The sequence below is a fragment of the Podarcis pityusensis genome (assembly GCF_964106645.2).
Source record: "Podarcis pityusensis genome assembly, chromosome: 3".
In the NCBI taxonomy this organism is placed as follows: Eukaryota; Metazoa; Chordata; class Lepidosauria; order Squamata; family Lacertidae; genus Podarcis; species Podarcis pityusensis.
The window spans coordinates 1,854,424-1,873,480 of record NC_138026.1 but is presented as its reverse complement, the minus strand read 5'-3'; the positions used below and the strand labels follow the sequence as shown (position 1 = coordinate 1,873,480).

The window sequence follows — 19,057 nt, the reverse complement described above, 5'->3', positions numbered from 1 at the left end:
CCACTTTCTTCCTCTTTCGCTGTTTGGCTTTTGAGGAGTCTTGCCCAATGCTGCCATTGCCCATGGATCCAGATGGAGCCTTCCCAAGGTGCTGTGGGCCTGCAGCTGGAGGGGTGGGCGTTGGTGGGGGGGTGCTTTCAGGAGAGTCTGGACTGGTCTTCAGACTTGTTGCTTGCCCCAAAACATGCATCTAAATAGACAAACAGCAGTTAAAACTGAGTTAATTGGCTATTACTATTGTTCTCTGCATATAGTCACCAGGCAGTGCAAGCACATACCCAGAACATTTCCAGAGCTCTAGTTTAGAATCTGGGGCACACCAGGTAAGTGAATGACATTTATTTGTATAATTAAACAAAATTTCTAGGTGGCTTAACCAAGTATTAAAAAACTCAAAACTGTTTGCATAAAATAGTGTGATTATTTATGAAAAAAGTACTGATAAATCAACAAGTAGACATAATAAAAATATTTAAAATATACGTAATATATTCCTCCTCTTGATCTGTTGTAAGGAGGAAGGATGGGCTGGAGCCAATCTCTCTCCATGGACCTTCTTACGAGCAAGCATGCCAGCATGATTCTTTATGGGCATCACACATACAAGAAGCAGCACAATAACCCACTAGGAGACAGAGGAGCAAATGCAAGCAAAATTGTACTCATTCTCCTAGAAGGGAGAGGATTGGGTCGAGACAGACCCACAAGCACCACTGAAAGAATGGCCCTGTGCTGATATGCCAAGTTCAGCTTTGGTCTCATATTTACCTCAGCAGAACTATGATACTGAATGAAAGTAGCAGATATTGCATGGCTGAAAGGGTCCCCAGCTTTGGGAGTCATGTCCTGCTTGACGAGAAGGGCAAGGTCCACCAGCTGAGGAAAAAATGGAAGAGCCAGTCTTATTTACTTGTTGGCTACTTTATTAACAAAGATATGCACCGTAAAGTTTAGGGTTCAACTTCATTCTGAAAAATATCACAGCCATTATGTAGCATGTGCTTGGACAGGTCTGGATCTTTGCCTTTCAAATGATAATGATAATAATAATTTATTATTTATACCCCGCCCATCTGGCTGGGCTTCCCCAGTCACTCTGGGCGGCTTCCAGAAAAATATTAAAATACTGTGATACATCAAACATTAAAAGCTTCCCTAAACAGGGCTGCCTTCAGATGTCTTCTAAAAGTCTGGTAGTTCTTGCTCTCTTTGACATCTGGTGGGAGGGTGTTCCAAAGGGAGGGCACCACTACCGAGAAGGCCCTCTGCCTGGTTCCCTGTAACTTGGCTTCTCGCAGTGAGGGAACCGCCAGAAGGCCCTCGGAGCTGGACCTCAGTGTCCGGGTAGAACGATGAGGGTGGAGACGCTCCTTCAGATATACTGGATATACATGCAGAGTTTTCCAACCTATCTTGCACATTGTGTTGCATTAGTCTATAGCATCATTTTACACTCCACAGCATGCATGCATACACACACACACACACACACACACACACACACACTGGTACCTTGGGTTAAGAACTTAATTCGTTCTGGAAGTCCATTCTTAACTTGAAACTGTTCTTAACCTGTGGTACCACTTTAGCTAATGGGGCCTCCTGCTGCCGCCGGAGCACAATTTCTGTTCTCATCTTGAAGCAAAGTTCTTAACACAAGGTACTATTTCTGGGTTAGCAGAGTCTGTAATCTGAAGCGTCTGTAACCCGAGGTACCACTGTGTGTGTGCATGAAAAGGGAAGGGCATTCCCCACCGCAACTTCTCTCATCCATGTAGTGCTCTCATTTACCTGTGCGACAGTCTCATAAGCTAAATAAGCCAAAATTTCCATGGCAACAGCATTGGGTTTTATTTCCATGCTGCTACAGTCCAGCCAGTCCCGGAACTTGGAAGCCTTCTTGGCTGGGCAGATAAAACACAAAAAAGGTGCAATGTTAATGTTGACTCCTCTTCTACATTTCACTATTCATAAACGGCAAGAGATGATAACCCTTTGGCATAAAGAGCAGAAGTTGCCATTCTGGATCCTGAACACAATGGCTGTGATCTAGGAGAACCAGAATGTGATTAGGCATTAATTACCAATGAACATGTCTGCTTCTTCCAGGAAGCTCCTAGTTGGCATGCTGACTGAAGCTCATTAATATTAAGGCCACATGAACATCCAGATGTAGCACCAACTCCGGCACACCCAGGAGCGTTGAACGTGCACAAATTGAGAGCTGCCTGTATGTGATGACATTAAGGAGTGTTCTGTGTTGTGTTATGATGTCAGACCAAAGTCCATGTCCACTGAACCCAGCCTTCAATTGCACCTCCGAGTAGGTACCCTTATGTCCATATGGTACTTCTCAGGTTAGCAGGTTTAAATAGGATTATTAAAATATAGCCATTATTCTTGTTTGCCCTCTGTGTGTGAATAATAATACAGTACTGTGTCCCACCCCCTCAATGCTTCTCAAGTTCAAGGGTTTTCAATGCTACTATTTTGCATATTGAAGATTCATATTGTTGTGGTCTCAAATATATAATTATTTGGTGCAAACTGTGAGTGCATCACAACCTTCTCAGATGTTGACATTACTTTAATATGAAAAAATTGTCAGCACAAATATTTACAGATGTCATGCAATGGTCTAAAAACTAAGCTCACAAAAAGGCACTGAAATAGTAACTACACTACTTACAAGACCAGCTTCTCCACTGTTTGACATTTACAGAGGGCGCAATCTTGGATGTGTCATTTATTTTTCACATTGTGATCCATAAGCAAATTACTCATTTCTCCAAATTTGCTAATGTGCTTTCATAATGCAATGCCATGTGCTCTTCTGTCGTGCTTTTCAGTGCAGTCTCTTTATCTCCAACTTGTAACTCGTAAGTATCATCTGCTTCTACAGTGCTCTCTTTTTGTATAACGAAGCTGACTGTAATTGTGTCCCACAAATCTTTGTAATAGGTTGTTTCTTAGGTTTGTTAAAGTTCTAATGCTTTCATTATGTTATTTGGCACAACAGCAGTATGCACTGATGATTTTTGTAATTTAAAACAAGCACAGAAAGAAGCTTACAAATATTAATTTAGAAAACATGTTGGGCAGAAATGGAAATTAAGTTACCGTATTTTTCGCTCTATAAGACGCACCAGACCACAAGACGCACCTAGTTTTTGGAGGAGGAAAACAAGAAAAAAAATATTCTGAATCTCAGAAGCCAGAACAGCAAGTGAAAGCAGCAGTGAAAGCAGCAATCCCTCTTGCTGTTCTGGCTTCTGGGATAGCTGCGCAGCCTGCATGCGCTCCATAAGACGCACACACATTTCCCCTTACTTTTTAGGAGGGAAAAAGTGAGTCTTATAGAGCAAAAATACGGTAATTTAGTTAACATTAGCTAACTTCAAATAACTACTAACTGATGATCAAGTACTTTTCTCATCAACTGCAGCTGAACTTTCTTACCTCGTGTGACAGACCTCACTAATGAGGTGCAGACCATTACTCTGAAAAATATAAAGTTCTTAATATTTTCCTCAAATAGGTTTCATCCATGTCAGGGGTCAAGCAGGCAGTTGAAATGTCTTGCCTCTCACAGAAACATTGTACAAGTAAATTTTTAGAGTGAACCTTAAGCTACACCACAATCTCATTAGAACTATCCTCCATTACAAATGATCCTACTGAACTGCGATCCAGCTTTCCCTTTCCCTGCTTGAAATTCTAGTGTGACAGCAGTTGTACCCAATAGGTGGAATGTTTTCTATTTTATTTTTATTTATTAAATTTGTATTCTGCCCTTTAATCGAAGATCTCAAGACACTTCACTGAATAAAAATACAATATAAAAACACAAAATACATAATAAAACAAGAACACAAATAAAGCAAAGCAATGTTCATATATTATCATTTATTTTAAATGCTTTTTAAAGGAGGAAACCTGCTCCAAAGTGGTGGTGGTTTCTTGATAATGTGGGGGGCAGGGGGCTAGTCAGTCAATAACATGTGACGCCAGCTTCCATGTGAAATGTCCAGAACCACTTTTTCCCCAGGGCTCAACTCCATAGAGAACCAAGTACATTTATAATGAATGTAGGGGGGAAAGGCCTCCAAAGTGGCTTCACTGCTCAGAAAATATGATCTGTGTATTCATCCTTAATTTGCACAGAATGATGCTGAGACCCAATGAGCATGACCAGCAGAGCCCTCTGCAACACCCTGGGCTTCCAGGACAGACGTTTGGGTGCTTCAGCAGAGAAAGAGATTTAGAAAGGAAGATAAAAAGTTTAGAAAATGCTAAGATAATGATCTCTTTCCATAATAGAAAAAAATACTGTTTAGACATCTCATTTTCTGTGCTCAAAGCTCTCTCATGTTCCAGAATGGTTCGAGACAATTCACTTGGCTTGTTTGCATTTCTGAACACATTTTGGAGACAGTGGAGAACAACCACCAAGTCTATGCTACCTAGTCCAACATTCCATTCCCAGAGTGGTCTGTCAGATGACTATGGGAAGCTCATAGGCGTGACATGAGCACTGTATCGCTCTCCTACTCCTGTTCCGAAGCAGCTGGTATTCACAGCCATGCTGTCCTTAACCCCTCTTATCTCATGACCACTAGCTTCTCTTATGTTTGTTCTGCAGTCTTGGTGAGGGTCCCTCCAAACTCTACAAGCCTATGATTCTATAAGCATTTTTTTTTGTACATCATTTGACTGGATAACTGCATTACAAAATTCAGAGAAGTGTGAATTTTCAAAGCTTTTTGAAAATCCAAGTAAACAATAACTGCCAACCCGCATGAATAGTTGCAAGCTTATTGACACTCTCAAAGAACTCTAAAAGGTTAGTGGAACAAGGCTTAACTGTTTAATGCAACAATGCTACCACCAAATTATCCAGAACAGATGTTAAACTTGGAGATCTATGGGCCTCCAAAGCCTTAACACGGTTCATAATTTGGCCACGAAGCTGGTTCCCCAAACCACAGCCACCTGCCTTATACCTGACATCACACAGGGTAGCAGATGTGTGGCAGGTGAGGGGACGGCTCCCTGCCAGTAGAAGGGTTTGCAAACACCTCCTAGCAGCTGATAGGCAGTACCTCCTAAACTGTCTTTGCCCATGTGGTTTGATATCAAACTGTGCAGGCAAAGGAAGTGGGGTTTGCAGGGACCACTGTATGGGGGGTGGTAGCAACCCCCTATACCTTTGCCCACATGATTTGACTTCAAACCACCCAGGCAAAGGGAATCACTTCACCTGACGTCATGGTGATGCCATGGTCTCTGCTCCCAATTCTTAGCTCCTGGATACGATGAAACAGCTTCCTACATCTCAGATCTAACTAGGCCTGGGCAATGTATCAAGCCATCGTCCGGGACCGGTTTGATGGCCAGAGTATGAAGGCACCTTCACCCAGCAGTGGGTGGGGCTTGCCTGTGCCTTACCTTCCGTCTGTGCTGCCTCCTTCCTCCCTGTGTCGAGTGCTGGCAGTAGCAGGAGCAGCAGCAGTTTCACCACGGTGCCACCCGGGGCCAGGGCTGGTGCTGCTTGTTCCTCCCCTCCGCACGCCGCCGGGTGCTGTCAGTGGAGGGAGCGGCAGTGCTTTCACCCCAGTGCCTCGCAGGGCTGGGGCCGAAGGACGCTCCTTCCTTTTCAGCATCATGATGCTACACCACAATGCTGGAAAGCTGCTATCGCCCAGCCCTGGATCTAACACACATCCTCCCGTGCACCAGTGAGACCACAATGCCACAAGCACAGGAAAGCAAAACCTCCTGCAGAGGATCCATGCCATGAGAAGGACGTTTGGAGTGCATTCTCCCTCTTGCAACTCAGAAATAAAATTAAGGGGGTGTTGCATACTTTATCTGTCTGATTACAATATATTGTAAAATTACAGTCTGGAACAGCATAATTATTATGGCATAACACTTACAAAAGCTTAGTTGACGACTTTCACAGAATTCTGCATATTGTGCAGAGTCCATCATTCGTGCTTGTCTTTCTGCCCTCTGCAAAACAATATAAACGACACTTGTTATTCATAGATCCAAATGCATAGCATCACAAAACCCTTCCAACTGTAGGCCTGACAGCAACTCTCAACACTAAATTAGTACTACTAATTTCTCAATGTTTCTTAATGTTTGATGTTTTACTGTGGTTGCATAATTTGTTGGAAGCCACCCAGAGTAGCTGGGGCAATCTAGAAAGATGGGTGGCTGGCAAGCAAGCAAGCAAAAGTTGATGATATTGAATATTCTGAGAATTCATCAAAGCTCCATCAATGCATCAATGCCTATTGATGAGTCCATGCTCATCAATGCATATTGCACTGCTGTCCTCACAGGAAATTATTACATATGACATATATCCCCTGACTTTGCTCTTTATCCTTTACTGCATCAACTGCACAGCAGATAGTATGATACTGCTTTTAAAACATCTGAAATTAGAGGCCTCTTCATTGGGCCAGCTTGTTCTCTTTACATTACTCATTTATTTGCTGCCTGTGCAAACTGACAAGACAAAACTGGCCAAACTGCTAAACCTATCTTCTGATCTGCTTGAAGGCAAAGGGCCTTCTCGGTAGTGGCGCCCACCCTGTGGAACACCCTCCCATCAGAAATCAAGGAAATAAACTATCTGACTTTTAGAAGATATCTGAAGGCAGCCTTGTTTACGGAAGTTTTTAATGTCTGATGTTTTACAGTTTTTTATATGTACTGCAAGCCGCCCAGAGTGGCGGGGGAAACCCAGCCAGATGGGCAGGGTATAAACATTATTAATTATGATTTGCTTAGGTTCTTCATCTGCTCTATTCTCATTATTCAACATAAAAGGCAATGCTCCTTGCCTAAATTATGTGCAACTGACCCTGAAATTCTGAACACATTTACACTGAAGGAAATGCTGGTGATTTAAAATGGACCTTACTCCTATGTTTCCTTAGCATATCTATATGGGAACTTTGCCTGTAAGTGGGCAACATTTTAACACAAAAGATTGGGGAAACTTCTAGTGCCACTTCCCTTCTTTTTGTTCTCATTTTCCTCAGCATCATTGGCCCTTATTGCTGATTAACGCAACTGGCTATCAGAGCTAATGAATCAGTTGGTTGGCAGAACACTGACCACTGGATTAATTGCCCATATCTGGGTAAATTTTGTCAAGGACAGTGATGAAAGGAGGACAAAATCATGCTGAGAAAACACTCCAAGAAATTGCCACATGCGTTTTTTGAACATGAAAGCAGTGGAGCCAAAACTGGAACACACTTGACTCATAGCAACACAAATAGATAATTAACACTTATGAACCTGACAGAACATGCATAAATCCAGAAAGGAGAAAGTAGTAATTATTAATTTTGCTTAATTTAGTTTGTAAGCATAGAAGCAACAGTTTATATATAGTCCTCTAGTTTTAGAACCCTGGTACGTTTGGAAGAAATCTTGATGTCGTATCATCTACCACTGACAGAGTATCCTGCATATCCAAGCAACTCAAAATTAACCTAAGTTAAAAGTGGATTTCTCCTCCTCCTCCATGGCTTGCAACACAAATGCCTAACCAAGAAATACTGCATGCCAGAATAGCAATGGAAATCTATCTTGTGATGTGAAGATTTATCCCAGAAGAAAACAGAATGCTTTTTTGTGGTACCTGGTCTAATCAATGGAATCACAGGTTTAAAGACACATGTGAAGATACAAAAGAACCACAAGCAATAAATTCTATTGCATATATTTGAATTAATTAATTCTGAAATTGAGCAGGAAAGCACAAGCTCCACTCATTACTTAGGTGCAGGGTGAGAAAAGGTGCAAGCCAGGGCAATCGGCAGAAACTTCCTCTCAAAGCTCCAAAACTTTATGGGGCTTCACAGAGACCACAAAGAATATATTTTACACAAACCAGCTCCTAGTTAAGTAAAGAAGATCTGCCTCCAATGAAAATAAAAAATGAAAACGGTACCATACAGCAGTTAAATATCACAGAGTTGAAAATTCTGTTCCAAATCCTAGCTGTCTTAAAACTTATCTCAGGACTTTCATTATAAAATGTAACCAACTTGCTCTTCTTAAATCCACTTTTTGCTTAAGTGGAAACCAAAGAAAAAGAGGGCAGTAGGGCATGAACCATTTTAAAGATTAGACACACTTTGGGTCTTGTGCTGAAGCTAACAAAACCTTTTTATGACAGATTGATGGATGTTGTGATAAAACTGCAGATTTGACAATAAAGAGCAGATATACAGAGAATTCTTTGTTATCTTACTTATCCCTGCATTATGAAGCAGACTGTTCTTTCTGTCCTATCCATTAGTTTGAATGAGTATGTAAGACATAGAAGCCTTTGAAGTCATGCAGCTGGTTTATGCATGTACGTTGTCCGGAATCTTCCAATGTAACGAGAAGGCAGGGCAAGATCTCAGCCTAAAAGGGCGTCAGGAGGAAGGTGGAGCACAAAAGCCTCTTTTCTCTCCCCTTCTACATGAAGTATCTTTTCCTCTGTGGAAGTTCTCTTAGGGTACCCTAGGAAGAACTCAGCCAGATGAAACACAAATGGGTTCTTCAGCCTTCTGTTTCTTCCCCTCCTGAAACTGCTGAAGCTCCCTTCCCTTCCCACTTCCACTCACTCCACGGCTCAGTGTCCTCGATGACAGGAATGGGGAACCTGGCTGAAATGTGCCCTTGGTGTGGTGATGCTTCTTGCTTGCCTGGACGGAGAACAGAGAGGGTTGGATGACTCTGCGTAAAGAGAAGCCTCCTGTGCAAAGGTGACATTTGCATCGATTGCTTTGGTCACTCTTGCCTCTGGTCCCACCTGCCACTGCCATCTGGCCCCCAGGTTACCCAGATGGAAGCATGACCCACAGGCTGAAGAATGCACCGCTGCTCAGCTCCTCAAGGTCTCATGGAACCTTAGAGAGAGATGACTCACCCCGCCTGATGTGGATTTGTTCTTCTTTAGAACAATTTCCCACGAATAATTTCCTCACTTTTCATAGAACAGAAATGATTATGCCGTTAGGCGGTTAGCAAGCATACTCTCATCATTAAACACCAGTTTACACCCCGGCTTACTCAGGGCTGCCAGACATGCACATGCAAGCTTTTACAAATGTTTGTGTTCACCTGCAATTTTTCTATTTGCTCTTGAAAACACCAGCATAACACTGGCGCATCTGGTAAAACTGTATCTGCCATATCATCTGAAGGACGGCTGGGGGGAAAAAGAGCTTTCCATTCTGAGGATTTCCCACTCCAATTCCTGATACAATACTACCACCACCCCTAAAGCCTGGAGCAATTCTCAACTTCTTTTAAAAATATTTGCAGACCTTATTTGGGAAGAAGGAAGTTCCCTACATGTGGTTTTAGAAAACAGTTGGAGATGCCCTGTTCTATTTCTCTTTCCAATATTGGGATAGTAAGCACTTGAGAATTTTTGCACACAGATTTGTGGGAAGGGTTACTGTAAAGACAGAGTGAATTCAAATGGACTTGGGGGTAAGTTGGAAAAGTTTGAGAGCAACATCTTAGCATTAATATTGTCGATAGCAAAAGCTGCTTCCAATCTGGTCTGCTCAATTTAATCTCTCTATTCATTACTAGAAGACCAGGGATGTGGTTTCTCCTGTTTGGACAGAAATAACAATTTTGGATCCTACCTCCCACCTAGAATAGCAGAAATTAAGGCTGGCTAGTGAAGGAGGTGGTGGAAGCTCCTACACGCCTATTCCAATGTCTGATTAAATATTAGGACCAACCTAATATTATTGTGGTTTTTGCTTCATCAATATAATTTCAAACCAACAAATTTTGTTCAAGCTGAGTTTCACTGAAAGTTCTAAATATTAACTCTACTGAAAACATTTTCCAAAGTTTTTAAGTGTTTAGGTAAAACTAGCCCAATTCACATCACAGAATATATAATAACCTCATTCAAGTTAGGGAAGGTGAGGTTGGAGAGCACTAATTGTTACGGTTTATTACAACCTGGTATGCAAAAGATCAGAAGGTCGGTGGTTCGAATCCCCGCTACGGGGTGAGCTCCCATTGTTCGGTCCCTGCTCCTGCCAACCTAGCAGTTCAAAAGCACGTCAAAGTGCAAGTAGATGAACAGGTACCGCTCCAGCAGGAAGGTAAACGGCGTTTCCGTGTGCTCCTCTGGTTTGCCAGAAGCGGCTTAGTCATGCTGGCCACATGACCCGGAAGCTGTCTGTGGACAAACGCCTGCTCTCTCAGCCAATAAAGCGAGATGAGCGCTGCAACCCCAGAGTCGTTCATGACTGGACTTAACTGTGAGGGGTCCTTTACCTTTATGCAAAGTAAAACCCACAAAAGAGCAAAGCCATGCAAAGCCAAAATCAAGGAGAAAGCTATAAAGTTGTTTTCATCCTATTTTGTTCATAATTATCCCACCCCATTCTCAAGTAACAACTTTGAAACTACCTACCATGTACAGAGAAGTTATGAATCTGAATCTGAAAGATTGAAATGGGAAGCAAAAGTTTGCATGGCCCACATGCTAAATCCATTGTTTGATAATGTTCCAAATATGTGAGCATAACAAATGCAATTGTTCTGATTAATGTTTTTTTCTGGGATGCAGGGGTGATTCCAAAGGGGTTGGAAGGCAAAAAAGACATGCAAAGAAAATCAACTTTACGTCGATTAATTAGCATGAGCTTTACTGATAATTTATCCTGTTTCCTAATGAAAGCAAAAAAAACCCCACCATGTCTCTATTAAAAAGCAATCAGATTTGGTATGTTGGTGACACTTTAAAGAGCACATTATGTGGGAAAACAAAATAAACATTTACCCTGGCAAACGAAAGTAGGCTTGGGGTTTTGACATACTTGGCAGGCAGGCAGAATTATATTCACATCAAGCTTACAGAAAACCTAATTTAATATTTAAATATTTGCTTAAGTAATATACTATTTTAAAACAACACATTAAAATATACATTTTTGACAAGATGTTTTAAAGATTCTATGAAGAACAGTCCATAGAAGCCATACATTTAGGTGAGATCCCATCCGCTTTCAAAAGGTAAAATCATCTCAGTACAGATTCTTCCAGAATATTCCCAGCAATGGCAACCTTTAATCTCACTCCTCACCACACCCACTGCCACTCATACATATCACTTTTTATAATGAGGACAGCAATTGTCAGTGCATTGTGCACTCAGTGAGGAATTATTGCCTCTTCCATTCAAAAGGCCAGGTCAGGCCAGCTGTTTTAATCAGCCAGGCAGAAGATCTTTAAGGATTCCCTTTACATCCTTAGGCTGCACAGCCTTAGAATATCCATGAAAGGTCAAGTTCTTGCAACGGCTATACCCACAGATTCCGTAATTAACGCAGCATCAGGTTCAGAAATAGATACAGCTGACTTTATCTGCAACTTGTCTTGCAAACCAATCACAGTGGGAAACTTCTCTTGAGAGCCAGAATGCAAAAAAGGCTTCTCCTAATCTGGAACAGCTCCACTCTGTGCAGAGGTAGTGATGGATGGCAGGAATGTAAGATTTCTTTGGCACCACCGCCGAATAAGTTCTAAATGGGGTTCTAGTCATCCTTCAGGAGGATTCTTTGTGAGTTTTCCTCCATCATCATTCTAAAGGTTATCCCTGTTGCGTCATCTCTCCATTTGCCCAGACAGCCAATGAACTGACTGACCAAACCCCCCCCCACACAATATAAAATACTTTGTGTAGCTGCTGCCCCTCATTTCAGGCTTTTGAATCATAGAATCATAGAATCATAGAGTTGGAAGAGACCACAAGGGCCATCGAGTCCAACCCCCTGCCAAGCAGGAACACCATCAGAGCACTCCTGACATATGGTTGTCAAGCCTCTGCTTAAAGACCTCCAAAGAAGGAGACTCCACCACACTCCTTGGCAGCAAATTCCACTGTCGAACAGCTCTTACTGTCAGGAAGTTCTTCCTAATGTTTAGGTGGAATCTTCTTTCTTGTAGTTTGGATCCATTGCTCCGTGTCCGCTTCTCTGGAGCAGCAGAAAACAACCTTTCTCCCTCCTCTATGTGACATCCTTTTATATATTGGAACATGGCTATCATATCACCCCTTAACCTCCTCTTCTCCAGGCTAAACATGCCCAGCTCTCTTAGCCGTTCCTCATAAGACATCGTTTCCAGGCCTTTGACCATTTTGGTTGCCCTCCTCTGGACACGTTCCAGTTTGTCAATGTCCTTCTTGAACTGTGGTGCCCAGAACTGGACACACTACTCCAGGTGAGGTCTGACCAGAGCAGAATACAGTGGCACTATTACTTCCCTTGATCTAGATGCTATACTCCTATTGATGCAGCCCAGAATTGCATTGGCTTTTTTAGCTGCCGCGTCACACTGTTGGCTCATGTCAAGTTTGTGGTCAACCAAGACTCCTAGATCCTTTTCACATGTACTGCTCTCAAGCCAGGTGTCCCCCATCTTGTATTTGTGCCTCTCATTTTTTTTTTGCCCAAGTGCAATACTTTACATTTCTCCCTGTTAAAATTCATCTTGTTTGTTTTGGCCCAGTTCTCTAATCTGTCAAGGTCGTTTTGAAGTGTGATCCTGTCCTCTGGGGTGTTAGCCACCCCTCCCAATTTGGTGTCATCTGCAAATTTGATCAGGATGCCCTTGAGTCCATCATCCAAGTCGTTGATAAAGATGTTGAATAAGACCGGGCCCAAGACAGAACCCTGTGGCACCCCACTAGTCACTCTTCTCCAGGATGAAGAGGAACCATTGATGAGCACCCTTTGGGTTCGGTCAGTCAGCCAGTTACGAATCCACTGAGTGGTAGCATAGTCATTTTGGGCAAGATGTCTTCAATATGAGTCCCTTCCTGAGTAATTCCACATCTCCCTCATGAGCAGCACTGCCATCAGGGCTCAGCACCACTCTAGGCAACTGCTGAGGCCCATACACCAGCAGCGAGTCCACTGCCAACCCTCCGAGCCCCCTGGGGCTTATTGTTCCTCCTGCTCCTTGATGTCGCTGCCTCCTCACTTGTCTTATCTGGCACAAAAATAGTGATGAGAGCAAGAAGGGCAGCAGCAACTCCAGTTGTTTTGCCTTCTCCCTCTGGGCAATTATATCAACCTTTATATAATTGAACCCAGCTGTCAGCTCCCATCATCCCCGACCAATGGCCCCACTAGCTAGGAGGGAAGGGAGTTGCAGTCCAGCAACCTCTAGGGACCCATGGTTGAGAAAGGCTGCTCTAAGACAGTGGTGTGGGCCTGGCCTACAGATAGACAACAAGCCCTCATCCCAACACATCTGAAGCCGGCACTCTCCCTGCTGCCCATTGCGGCCACAAGGAGCAGGCAGTTCTGAGCTGGGCCCTTCAACAGGCGTCCAACGGAGGTGACTCCTGATGCCAACTCCCCTGTCCACCCATCTGTATTTTACCAAGAAACGTATCTTATTTACCTTGACCGTTCCAACTTTCAAGGAGCTAAATCCACCAGCTGTGGGATGCAGACTGTGACAATGTTCCATTGCTAGTGACTGGCCCTTTAATTTTGAGGGATTAAAACATCCGGAAATCTGTCTAACTACAGTCAATCTGAAGACAGCATTAAAATATAATATATCATTAGCATCTGATACAAACTGACATGGCTGGCATATATAAATATTTTTAATTATTTCAAAGCGGATGTAATGTGTGCATCCTTCTTCCAAAAAAATTGTTTGATTTGGTTTTCATAAGGATTTCCATCGCCAGATGCTGTGAGTAGCACAATGCTTTTCCTACAGATGTCTGCAGCCTGTGACAATCAGCAGCGCTTTGAATAACACCCCCAGTATAACAGCCCTCTTGTCATCGGTGCTGTATATTATAGCATATGAATCCCACACAAGTGGATGAACAGACTTTAAATAATGCCATCTGACAATGATGGCGGGTGAGGGGGAGAGTCTTGCAAAGCCTTGGAAATGGTTGTTAGCGTTAGGAAATAAAATCCAGGCCACTGGGAGAAAAGAAGACTCATCCTTCTTTCCTTTGATCAGACCAAAACCCTATTTTTAATTACAATTCACAGGAAAAGATTTTGCCAGTATTTAAATACTACTTAGGATACATCGTCTTTCCTTTTATAAATGTAATTCAAAATCCCTTTTTGTTGGAAGAACATCTCAATCCATTGGGGGTTCTTTCACACATTATAGTACTGGTTACACTAAAACCAGAATATGAGAGGAAGCTAAAAATCACATTAAAGAAATGCACATACGTGAGTGAATACAGGGGGTTCTGCTTGGGGAGGCCCCACTGGCACAACATAGATTTCTCCAGCAATGTGAAAAATGGCCCTTGCTTAGGAGCATGCTTAGGAGCCTAGTGTGAAACACAGCATGTTTCTGAATGTTCAACATTTATAAAATCTTGCATTTTACATTTTCTTCGCTACCGCACCTTGTTCAGCATTTTAATAGGCTATATATAGGATTGCACTACACAAGAATAGATTTCAAGGGCTACACTTCTACCCATAAAGACTACACTAGCAACGAACATCTACTAACAAATATATTTTGACATACCCTTATATGGGCAGGTCTATGCCTCAATGCCTGTGCACTCCTATGTGAATGTCTCCTCTGGAGAAGGGAAGAAGAAATACCACATAATACCAGACTCCAGCTTCTCATAACCCCCTGAATCCAATAGAACCATTATAGGCAGTGTTTTTTAATCATTGATTGACAATGACAATGATTTAAATTTATATACCGTCCTTCATCTAAGGACCACAGGGCACACACACACACACACACACACACACCCCTTTGATTTTCTCCTTGAAACAGATCCTACTGATCCATTGGCAAAGAGCGAAATTTCCCACTCTCATGTCTTGTTTGGGGTCAGCAGGTTTTAATTTTGACCCTTCTCCTCCCTGCTCCCCCGTGTTTGCAAAATTATTTTATGCAATAACAATTTCCCAGTGGTATCAATTTGCAGCTGCCTGCCATTGTTCAGATGTGCCTCACTTTCTCTATACAGTGGTACCTCTGGTTGTGGATGGGATCTGTTGCAGAGATCCGGCCAGATCCCGAGATTTCGCAACTGGAGAGACCGCTTCTGCACATGCGCACGTGGCAAAAACCCAGAAATATACTTCCGGGTTTGCCACTTACGTATCCCGAAGTTTACGTAATCAGAGGGATACGTAAGCGGAGATATGACTGTAGTATCAGAATTGTAGAGTTGGAAGGTAACCTGAGGGGAGGTCAATAGAAAATATCAATAAATATATTCTTTCATACCCTTGTGGGTTTTAGTTCTAGAAAGTTCTAAATGTTCTTCCTCAGAGCAGGTGCAGAATGCATTTATGAGCCTTCAAAGACCCTATAAAGAACTAGTTGTAGTCATGTGTGGGTGTGCAACAAAAATACACAAAGAAAGTCAAACAGCCATGAAGTCCCACCTCTGAACAGTGAAACCTTTAGACACCACCTGCGCCTTTTCAATCATATTTGCAAAACCATGAGGTCAAAAAGCATGCCTTTAAAACAAAGCGAGTCTAGATTTTGCTTGTTAAAAGGACATGCATTGGATGCAATCTACATGCTCCCAGATTCTGCAAACGTTTAATGAGCAGAACCAGAGAGAAAACAGTCTAGCACAAGATCTCAGGAGCAATGGTTACTATTGTTAGATCAACATATTTAGAAGTCTAGCTACCACACAACCATCAAAGTAGACATAGTAATCCTTCTGTTAGTATCAATAGCTTCCTTGTCTAACTAACAGGAAAGTGACACATTAATGAAAGTTGTTTGTTTTCACTGGAAGACTGTATTTTAGGAAAGGTGGTGATCAAAATGCATTTTTTAGTTATCTTATTTGTGAATTTTGCAGTATCTTTTAAAAATTCACACACTTCCTCATCTAGCTGACTCCAAAAGGAATCTAGCATTAATCTTGGTTGGCAAGAAGCCTATTTTTGAGGCACTATTTTCTTCTATTCATGTTATTGGCTTTCCACTGTTTATTCAAACATGAAATGTACTATGAAAGCAGCATGGTGCCTCTGCTGCTGAATTATTGCTATGTAACACCCAAGAGTTGGAAATATATCCCTAAACTAGAAGGCAGAGTGACAGATGAATAGTGTTCCTTTTAATCCTCTGGGAATAACAACTGAAACGCAGCATTCAGAGTGCAATATTGTTTGCATTCCAGTTCAGATTTCTGATGGTAAGGGCTCTCTCTCTCTCTCTCTCTCTCTCTCCCTCTCTCCCTCTCTCTGTGTGTGTTAGAGAGAGAGACAGAGAGAGAGAGAGAGAGAGAGAGAGAGAGAGAGAGAGAGGAAGAGAGATTCCCATTATAAAACAAATGATGGCAACTGATTTTATTTAAAAGGAAAAAAAGACTTTACTTTGTGAATAATGTGTTTAAAATAGTTAAAATACTTCAACTGAAAAAGAATACAGATTTTAAGATCTTTTTTCTCTATGTTATCACGACATGTGAAGCACATATTAGACAAAGAATCTTTTATATGGAAAAGCTAGAAAATGCTGTATTAGAACTGTTTACTGGAAGCTCTCAAGAGGGCATATAACGAGAAGACAAATTACACTGACTTTCAGTTAGATTTGGGCTGCGTTCAGGGCTCATGTTCCTGATCCTCCAAACCATGGCTGAGGCTGGGAATGAGGTCGCTGCTCCTGGGCTGCCTCCTCCAGTTGTGGCTGCTACCCAGGCAGCAAACAGCAAGTGGCGCCCCCAACTGTGGAGGCAGAATGCAGCCATCATGAATAGCAGCCACTGATAGCCTTTTCCTCCACGAATCTGTCTAATCCTCAAGCCATCCCATCATTCTTCTGTGGCACCCCACTTTCTCTCCCCACCAGCATCCCAGCTGGGTCCTTTGCATTCCTACCTTCTCACTTGCTCTGCTTTCTGTTCATATAAATCTTGGAAAGCACATACAGCTGAAAGAGAAAGTGCAAAAGGAGTCGCTCTTCCATCTTCCTTTGTCAGCTCTATGTACGTACTTTCCAAGGAGAAAAGGTAATCACTGCCACCACCTCATTAGGCTTCATGGGCTCCAGGGCTAGCCCTCAAGGGCGCCCATGGAGGCACAAGTCAATTCTGCATCCAAGGCAACTGTCTATCAGCTCCATCTGAGACCCTAACTGCCTGTGCACTGTCTCACCAGAGTGGTACTTGGGCTATGTGCTCTACATGGGGCTACCTCTGAAGGTGACTTAGAAACTACAACTATTTCAGAATGCGGCAGCTAGACTGGTGACTGGGAGTGGCCACTGGGACCATATAACACCAGTCCTGAAAGACCTACTGGCTCCTAGTATGTTTCCAAGCAGAATTCAAAGTGTTGGTGCTGACCTTTAAAGCCCTAAATGGCCTCGGCCCAGTATATCTGAAGGAGCATCTCCATCTCCATTGCTCATCCCAGACACTGAGGTCCAGCTCTGAGGGCCTTCTGGTGGTTCCCTCACAGTGAGAAGCGAGATTACAGGCAGTGTTAGAAACTGAGATATGAAAGATAGGAGCTAAATGGCACCTTAAACCAAGGTTATGCGTAACGCAAAGGAGTGTCTAGGCGTGCTTTTTTTATAACTAGAATACAAAGCTGAAAATGAATGAACTGCAGCTAAAATCTTATGTTCATTTTTCACATGGTCTAGTCCTCATCTGAAGAGTGCAAAAAACAAAGCCATACTCCCCCTGCCCCCCCAATATGAGGGTCCCTTTTCCAGTCTTCAGAAAGTGGCTAGAAGTGGTGAGGCAGAAAAATGTCCTCTTTTCCTGGGTTCGAAATTAGCAGGCGCCAGACGCATTTTGCACCTAAAGATTCTCCATTTGCAAACACCTAAAAGTCTAGATGCCAAGAAGCATGAAAAAATACAAACCCCAACTGAACAATTTTCATATAAATCACAACCAAATGTAAAAGAAGGGCACATTTCCCCCAACAACACCCCCAAACAATGCCCCAGCCTCCATTATTCTGACATGACACACATGGCCTTGCTTTGGGACATCTTACAAACAGAAGACATGTTGGAATTTGGCTTGGGGTAACACAATGCACCATAAAATTGCCTACATCGGTTTCTTAGTTTCTGTTTTAAAGGTAAAGGTAAAGGTAAAGGTACCCCTGCCCGTTTGGGCCAGTCTTGCCAGACTCTGGGGTTGTGCGCTAATCTCACTCTAGAGGCCGGGAGCCAGCGCTGTCCGCAGACACTTCCGGGTCACATGGCCAGCGTGACAAGCTGCATCTGGCGAGCCAGCGCAGCACACGGAACGCCATTTACCTTCCCGCTGGTAAGCGGTCCCTATTTATCTACTTGCACCCGGGGGTGCTTTCGAACTGCTAGGTTGGCAGGCGCTGGGACCGAGCGACGGGAGCGCACCCTGCCGCGGGGATTCGAACCGCCGACCATGCGATCGGCAAGTCCTAGGTGCTGAGGTTTTACCCACAGCGCCACCCGCATCCCAGTTTCTGTTTTAAGAATTAGCATATTGGGGTAAAAAAAAAACCCCAAGAGTTATTTTCAAGCAATAACTGATTGACGGAAGCAGAATACAGTGGTACCTCGCAAGACGAATGCCTCGCAAGACGGAAAACTCGCAAAACGAAAGGGTTTTTGGTTTTTTGAGTTGCTTCGCAAGACGATTTTCCCTATGGGCTTGCTTCGCAAGACAGAAACGTCTTGCAAGTTTGTTTCCTTTTTCTTAAAACCATTAATACAGTTGCGACTTGACTTCGAGGAGCAACTCATAGCATGCGGTGTGGTAGCCTTTTTTGAGGTTTTTGAAGACTTTGGTGATTTTTGAAGCTTTTCCAAAACTTTTCCGACACCGTGCTTCGCAAGACGAAAAAAACCGCAAGACGAAAAAACTTGCGGAACGAATTAATTTCGTCTTGCGAGGCACCACTCTAAAGTGCTCTTCTGATACAAGAAATGTGGCTTCGTTTGGGATGTTCTACAATACTAGCATTCAGCTTGGAGCAGCAAAATAACTCATGAAATTGCT

General features: G+C 42.9%; 1 protein-coding gene across 6 annotated transcripts in view; it reads right to left on the bottom strand.

The window, feature by feature from the left end:
- SUPT3H (SPT3 homolog, SAGA and STAGA complex component) overlaps window positions 1-19,057 on the bottom strand; it is a gene marked incomplete at its 5' end in the record, with an annotated part of 301,070 nt that overhangs the window by 113,017 nt on the left and 168,996 nt on the right. For 5 of the 6 annotated variants that reach the window (XM_080997474.1, XM_080997476.1, XM_080997477.1 and 2 more), the window contains 4 exons: window positions 5-190; window positions 769-876; window positions 1,792-1,904; window positions 5,940-6,015. In XM_080997474.1, coding sequence (XP_080853600.1) covers window positions 5-190; window positions 769-876; window positions 1,792-1,904; window positions 5,940-6,015 — 483 coding nt within the window. The remainder of the gene's footprint in view (window positions 1-4; window positions 191-768; window positions 877-1,791; window positions 1,905-5,939; window positions 6,016-19,057) is intronic. The other variant, XM_080997475.1, reaches the window with a different exon arrangement.